This window comes from Prosopis cineraria, unplaced genomic scaffold, assembly GCF_029017545.1.
Source record: "Prosopis cineraria cultivar Desert tree isolate PC_DT_omini unplaced genomic scaffold, ASM2901754v1 PC7, whole genome shotgun sequence".
Classification (NCBI taxonomy): Eukaryota; Viridiplantae; Streptophyta; class Magnoliopsida; order Fabales; family Fabaceae; genus Prosopis; species Prosopis cineraria.
The window spans coordinates 19,176,759-19,183,719 of record NW_026555338.1 but is presented as its reverse complement, the minus strand read 5'-3'; the positions used below and the strand labels follow the sequence as shown (position 1 = coordinate 19,183,719).

At 34.5% G+C, this 6,961-nt stretch overlaps 1 protein-coding gene across 1 annotated transcript; it reads right to left on the bottom strand.

The window, feature by feature from the left end:
* Nucleotides 1-5,423: 5,423 nt before the first annotated feature.
* On the bottom strand, nucleotides 5,424-6,715 carry LOC129316549 (uncharacterized). Its single transcript, XM_054960969.1, has 3 exons — nucleotides 5,980-6,715; nucleotides 5,778-5,899; nucleotides 5,424-5,666 (listed from the first exon to the last, which is right to left on the bottom strand). The coding sequence occupies exons 1-3, from the start codon at nucleotides 6,713-6,715 to the stop codon at nucleotides 5,424-5,426; spliced, it is 1,101 nt and encodes a 366-aa protein (XP_054816944.1).
* Nucleotides 6,716-6,961: the final 246 nt, after the last annotated feature.

Genomic DNA, 6,961 nt, shown 5'->3' with positions numbered 1-6,961 from the left:
GGGTATGAATGTGTAGTAATTTATGGATTGATAGAATAGTGTGTGTGGAGAGTTATATTAGTAAAACTCATAAGATGGGATTATGATGATATTCTTGATTATGATTATAATATGGGTTAAATTTGGCACCATTCAAGCTTAGTAGAAGCTTTGAAAGTGTTTTGTATGAGGGGTAAACCTTTAACCTATCAAAGGTTTGAGATAACTAGGGGAAACCTAATTTTTATAGTTGAATGTTAATTGTGTTTATGAAATGTGATTGATGATTTAAATTAACAATGCATATTGGCAATGTGTTTAACTTGTAAAATGGTTTTGGAAAGAAAAACCTCAATTTTGCCACCCTTATGATTTGTGAACTTAAGTATGGTTTGTTATTGTGGGTAGAAAATTGTGATGTGACATGTGTTGATTATGTAGAGTAATTGAACATGAGTATGTGAAATTATTTTCCATGAATTAATTCTTTAAAATGCATATTATGTGAGAAATGTGTATAACATGATTATTGGTGAAAGTTCATCTAGAGAGAGGAGTAGTTAGTTAAATCCACGTGATACTGGCAGTGACTGTTGGAATCGGGACCTTGCCTAGGTATCGAACGTTAGAATCAAAAGATAGCCCTTGTCTCATGGTTGATTCGAGACTGTCCCACTTATTTTACAAGGGACTCAAACCTAACTAGTCTCCACCGATTTATGAGGAGGCTAGATTAGGAATATGACACCCCATGATTGTAAGTATTGGGGGAAACCAAATTACATGATTGAGTAAGTTCACCCTCACCTAGTAGCTCCTCACAAGTGAAAGGCTAGGTTAGTTCGTGAAGGATGTAGCTACTGGTTTTGTGTTGGAAGTAACAAGAGGGCATAAGATTGGTATATGATTATACATATAAGTCTGGCCACATGGTTGTTAGTATTGTGGTCTGGAATATGTTAGGTGCGTATGGTTGGTAGAATTGTGACCCCGTGGTGTGCATTGTGATTTAAAAATGGATATGTGTTTTTTAGGCCTGGTCATATAATTGTTAGTTTTGTGAACTGTGGCAAAGTTCCTCATATGTGCCAATGTTGTGCTTATTTTCCTATTTACATCTATTTTCAATTAATATGCAACTGTATAGGTTAGGTGAAACTTGATTACTGAGTGGTTATACTCACCCCTCAATTCTCAATATTATAAGGCCTAGCTCATCGGGTCATAGTTAGGGAAAACACGCGAAGGCTTTGGATTATAGAGTAATCCTTTTTGTATTCCTCTTCTTGTTATTTTCATGTGTATTTATTAATGCAATTGCCAACTAAGATCTCATGCCATTGTTTTTTATACTATTTGCACTATTACTGTATATAATTTGTATATTTTATGCCCTAGGTTAGTGAGTTCTTATTGTAAACACGTGGATAGGGCCAAAATACTTGTGCAAGTAGGAACATGTATATTTTGAAAGATTTGAAATGAAAATGATGATTTTGTGCAATAATTTCCTCCACCTTATGTTTTATGAAAATCAGGGTTGAGTGGTGATTTTATGACATATGTATTTTTGATTGTGTGTGGTGCATTGCACGGGACCGCTAGAGTCTATTGACTATGGTTGAATTATCGATATAAGCTTATGGCACTTGTGGTTGAGTTGGGATACCCTACTTGTAAAATTTTGTGAAAAAGTGGTAAATATGAGTTTTGGTGTCCAACTTTTTATAGAAAAAGAATTAGAGTGTGAAACTAGTGCCATTAGCTAAAGTAAAGAGAAAGCTCCATGTAGACACCAAAACCACCTCAATTGGACGTCGAATGGAGATTTAGGACGCATCGAAAGTTCGCTCCCTATGCTATCAAATGATAGCACTGATGCTGTCAAATTCGTGCAATGTACCGTAGCGTATGGCACAGATAAGGATGTGCTACGACACATATGACATATGCCACAGCGCATGCATCATTTTCTACACAAAATGTAGTTTTATGTTTTAAATTTTATTGTTTTGGGTCTCATTTGTTTTTCAAGCTTCCACACTGTTTTCAAACTCTGATTTGAGCTTAATAACTATTTGAGATCTAAAATTTTCAATTTGAGATTCCATTCTAAAGAATTTGAGAAATTTCCTTTTTTATGAAACTTTACATTTGGTACTCTTGAGGGTTTATCCCTTGATTATCTTGATTTTGGAGTAAATTGTGGTTTAATAAGGGAGACCTTACATATGAAGTTATGGCAGACTTAGCCAAAGATGGCATAGTTACATGTCTACTCTTGGCCCCTAATTCTAAGGGAAATAAGAAGCCAACTAACAACAACATACAAACATAGTACATGTTCAATACAAACATGTCTATGATATCTTCGACTTCTTGCTGAAAGAAAGTTCATTTCCTTACTGACCGACTACAAACTCCCTTCCAGAGAGGAACGAAAAGGAAGAGGCTATTGTAAATATCACCACTCAATTAACATGTATTGCACTTTTTTAAAAAACTATCCAGGAGCGCATAAACCAAGGAGTTCTTAAGTTCCCAGAAGATAAGAAGGAAACTATAGTGATAGATAAAAACCCCTTCTTTTTTGTGGCTACTATCAACATGGTGCACTTAGGAAACCAGAAGGTGGAGAGTGAAAGCAACACACACCCTATAGTACAAGGATCATATGAGCAGAAGACATCTTGCAGAAGTTAATATAAGCTATCTTACCTATGCAACAATAGCAAGAATCCTAAGGAACTTGACAAGTCAAGTATCCAATAATAGCAGTAAATTTGAGATACATTGGGTAAGTCATCACAAAATTTTGACTACCTTATGAAGTACTTTGCTCCCTTGAGTTTAGGCCAAGGATGGATTAATGTGGATCTTCTTATGGCTCCCAAAATGAAAGTCAACTTATTCCCTCAACTTGCACAGATGCATAAGAAGGCAAAGCCAAAGAGAATGATAATTTCTTCCTGAGGAATTTTAGACATGCAATGGAACATGGTGCGACACCCTAGAGTACCTATCCTACTGATAAGGACTCAAAAGTGGTGCTTCTGACATCCTAAAAATTAACCTCCTATTTAATTAGACTAATTGAGGGTAATTAAGAGAAGTAATTTGATATGTGGTTATAAAGAGTTAATGAATTTTTTGGGTTATGGTTTCATGGTCTCAACCTTAGAGTTGAGTCTGAAGTAGAGTTAGGACACCCAAACCTTAAGAAGGGAGAAAAACAAGAAGTGGCTCCATGCCACATGCCGTGATATGTACATAGGATGCTATAGCACACGAGTCATTAAAACACAAAGAGGACCTCTTTATACCATATGTTGTGGCACATGTTGTGTGTACTGTAACATTCAAGAAATATAAACTCGATTAATCAAGTTAATGAGGATAATTAGTAAATTGATGAGATGTGTGGTTAGAGGGGTTTAATAAGTGTATTTGATTGTGTTTTCAACCAAAGATATGGTTTAAAGTGAAGTCGGGCCATTCAGGCAAGGAAAGAAGAGGAAAATTAGAAGAAAAGTCCTTTGTGCCATATGTCATAGTGTATGTGTGGGCTGCCACGATGCACAGAGGCATATTCACGAGGAAGGGCCACTTTGTACCATGTAGTGGAGGGTTGCGTGTGTCGTGGTGCATGGCTAAAAATCTGTTCAAATCAGTTCATGTCTGTGTGAAAAATCAAAGGAGATGGAAAGAAGAAAACAATGACATGCATAATACTTTATTAGGGCACGTACATTTAAGCCCATTGAGGATAGTTAAAAGCTACCCAACACCTAAGTTGAGTAGTTTATGCCTTTCTCTTCCTTTCTCTACCATACTTTATGAAGAGTTAGGTTAAGGTTGGAGTTGGGAGAGTGATTTTTAGTCCATGAGCTATAGGTCTGAACCCATTGGTTAAAATAAATATAATGAGAGTTGTTTAAGGTATTTAAACCTAGTATTAATAGTTTTCTGAATGTTTAGTTGAGGGAGCCATTAATATCCAAATTTTGTAATAAATGAGGTTGTTGGATGTATTTTATAAGATCTTTCTTACTGAACCACATTTAACTATAAAATCAAAGTAATCAATAAATTAACCCTTAAAGGATTACTAAAGTTGTAAAATTATATAAAAGAGAATAATTCTCAAATCATTTATAATGGAATCCTAAAACTCAATTTTCAATCTCAAAAAAAAATTTGATACACATAAATTAGAGTTTTAAAATAATGCGAAGGCTTGAAAATCACGTGGAACCCAAAAGATATAATACTTAAAACTATGGTTTTTATAGAAAACGGTCCATGCATTGCGGCTTATAATACATGCGATGCGGTTTACTCACCTCTATGCCATGTGCCATGGTGTGAGGAGCTACTGAGATAAAATCGGTGGCTATCGCGTGCTATGTAACATCCTAAGTTCCTTCATTAGTAATTATCAATGTTTTCAAGGGGTAATTTGGTTAATTTAGATAAATTATTATTTAGTAAGGTTTATGGAGATTAAAATGGTTTTTGGATTCTTAGACAATCTTAGAAGAGGGCTAGGTCGAGGTTCGAGCGGGCTATGGCACGGAAAGAAGTTTAAAATTTTGTGGGGCTTTTTGTGCCATGCGTCATGACAGGCGAGTCAGTGCGCCACAGCGCACGAGCAAAATTAGCACTTATCAGATTACGAAAACAGATCGAAAATAGAAGAGAGAAGAAGGAAAAATAAGAGAGCAACAGAGGAGAGCTTTTGGTCTGCTAGGGCACAATCCTTAGGCTACTTTGAGGGCATTTGGAGCTTGATTCACTATTGGGTAAGTTGTACATTCCCTCTTCTCCCTCTTTTATGTGAAAATATTTGGGGTAATAGGGGCTTTGATTTCAGTTCCCTTGGGTTGAGACCGAACCCATTAGTTTATTTAAGATCTTTAAAAGTTAAATCAAGCTTCTAACCTTAAGTTTATGAGTTTCTGGTGATTGAAAATTTTTTATAAGGGTTTAGACGAACTCTAAGTATAATTTGAGGATTTTAAGACAATGTGGAACATTGATTAGCGAATTTAGTGTGCGTTTGGTTTTCAGTTTGTTAAAAGTCAATTTGATGAAAGTTCATTTGGCAAAAGTCAGTTTGGTGAAAGTCAGTTGTTGTAACGAAATTTGTGTTTGGATATTTTTTTTAAAAGTCAATTTGGCAAACTGAAAGTTGTTTGGATTAATAAAAATTTATGCTTTTCAAATGTACTTTTTAATATGTAATGACCAAAAAAGACATTGATTTATAATAATTTATAATTTTTATTATACAAATGTAATATATTAAAAAAAAGGTGAAACAAATTTAAAATAACATAAAATTTAAAATGTTAAATATTAAGAATAAGAAAATAAAATTTAATTTTGGAAAAAAATTACGTAATAAATAGTTAAACATTCATTAATATTGAATAGTTACATGATTAATGGTTCGATCTATAATATACAATCTGATCTTTAATAGAATCTCGAACCCTATTAATTTCTCTATCAGAAGCTATGCTTGAAATTACACTTGAAATTGTTGATGAAAATGCAGGCTCATTAATATCATCGATAGTGTTAACCATATTTTCATCCTCAAAATTCCTGAAGTCAGAATCAGTTATAGATTTTCTTCTAATAAAATTATGTATAGCCATTGTTGCACCAACAATACGAACTTGCTGCACAAATGGATAGCTAGGCATGTGTCGTAAGATTGCGAATCTATTTTTCTAAACCCCAAAAGTCCTTTCAATCGTGGTCCTTAAGCTTGAATGATAATAATTAAAAACCTCATTATTATTTGCAAATCTAGATGAACGCCTGAAATCTGGAAGGTGGTACCTATGAGATCTATAAGGACCTAAATATCCACGTGGAGTTGGATAGCTAGCATTTAACAAATAATATTTACCTACCAATAAAAAAACAGAAATTATAAGGTCTTAAAAAATATTAAAATAATTGTTTAAATTAGATAAATATGAAATATACCTTGGGGTGGATGTGGAAATTTCATGTTCGGCCTTGTGAGAGCATAGTCAAACAAACGAGCATCATGAGCAGTCCCTTCCCATCCAGCCATGACATAAGTAAAGCACATATCCCCATCACATGCGGCCATTATATTTTGTGTTGGAATACCTTTCCTTCCAATATATTTCCCTTGCTCTTCAACACTAACCACACATGGGATATGTGTGCCATCAATTGTTCCTATGGCATCTTTAAAGAATGGCCAATATTGCAGATCACCTAAAATTTTTGGATGAATATCTTGAAAAGTGCAATCTTTTAGTTGGATATATTCCTTTGCTAGCTTCTCACAAGCATGCAATACATTTCTAAAATGCCTATGAACAGTCTTTACTGAATGTTGAAATCGTTCTTGTGCCATCCTATTCCCCACTCCATGTCCAATAATATTTAGGAACATACCGACCATTTCATAAATCCCTGTTCTTCTGGTTGGACGTAGGCCATGTTGCACTAGTTCGTCACAAAGTTGAAGAAAAATATCTTTTTCCATACGAAACATATCATAACAACGTTGAGGATACCTTTGCAAAATTTCTTGCACCCATGCATGACCTGATTGCGAACTGGTTCTACAAGGCTCTTTCAATAAAGTTGTTGAGTAATTGGATATTATTGCAGTAATAGCCTCAATCTCATCGTCCTCTGCATGTACAAGTAATTGTAATAAGCGAGATTGCGTATTGTCATCCATAAAAACTGCATAGCATAATTAAACAACTATTATACTATTTGTCCATGACTTAACGTAAGAAACACATAACACAAGAGTCAAATAACACAGTCAGTTTTAAGACAAATTAACAACATGAACGACACTAGCTAAATTTTAAAACATTAGAAGGCAAGCTAAGATGATCTAATTTCATTTTTTGCCCAAGCACCTCAAATAGGCCACTAATGCTCTTCTGTTATCCCTAAGCCCAATATACATGTCCCT

What these genes read in the sequence shown, in the direction of transcription:
- LOC129316549 (XM_054960969.1), bottom strand. Translation starts at nt 6,715, where the DNA reads ATGGATGACAATACGCAATCTCGCTTATTACAATTACTTGTACATGCA. An exon ending in ATTTCCACATCCACCCCAAG is followed by an intron (nt 5,900 to 5,979) that starts GTATATTTCATA and finishes TTTTATTGGTAG; the next exon opens with GTAAATATTATTTGTTAAAT. An exon ending in GATTTGCAAATAATAATGAG is followed by an intron (nt 5,667 to 5,777) that starts GTTTTTAATTAT and finishes CCATTTGTGCAG; the next exon opens with CAAGTTCGTATTGTTGGTGC.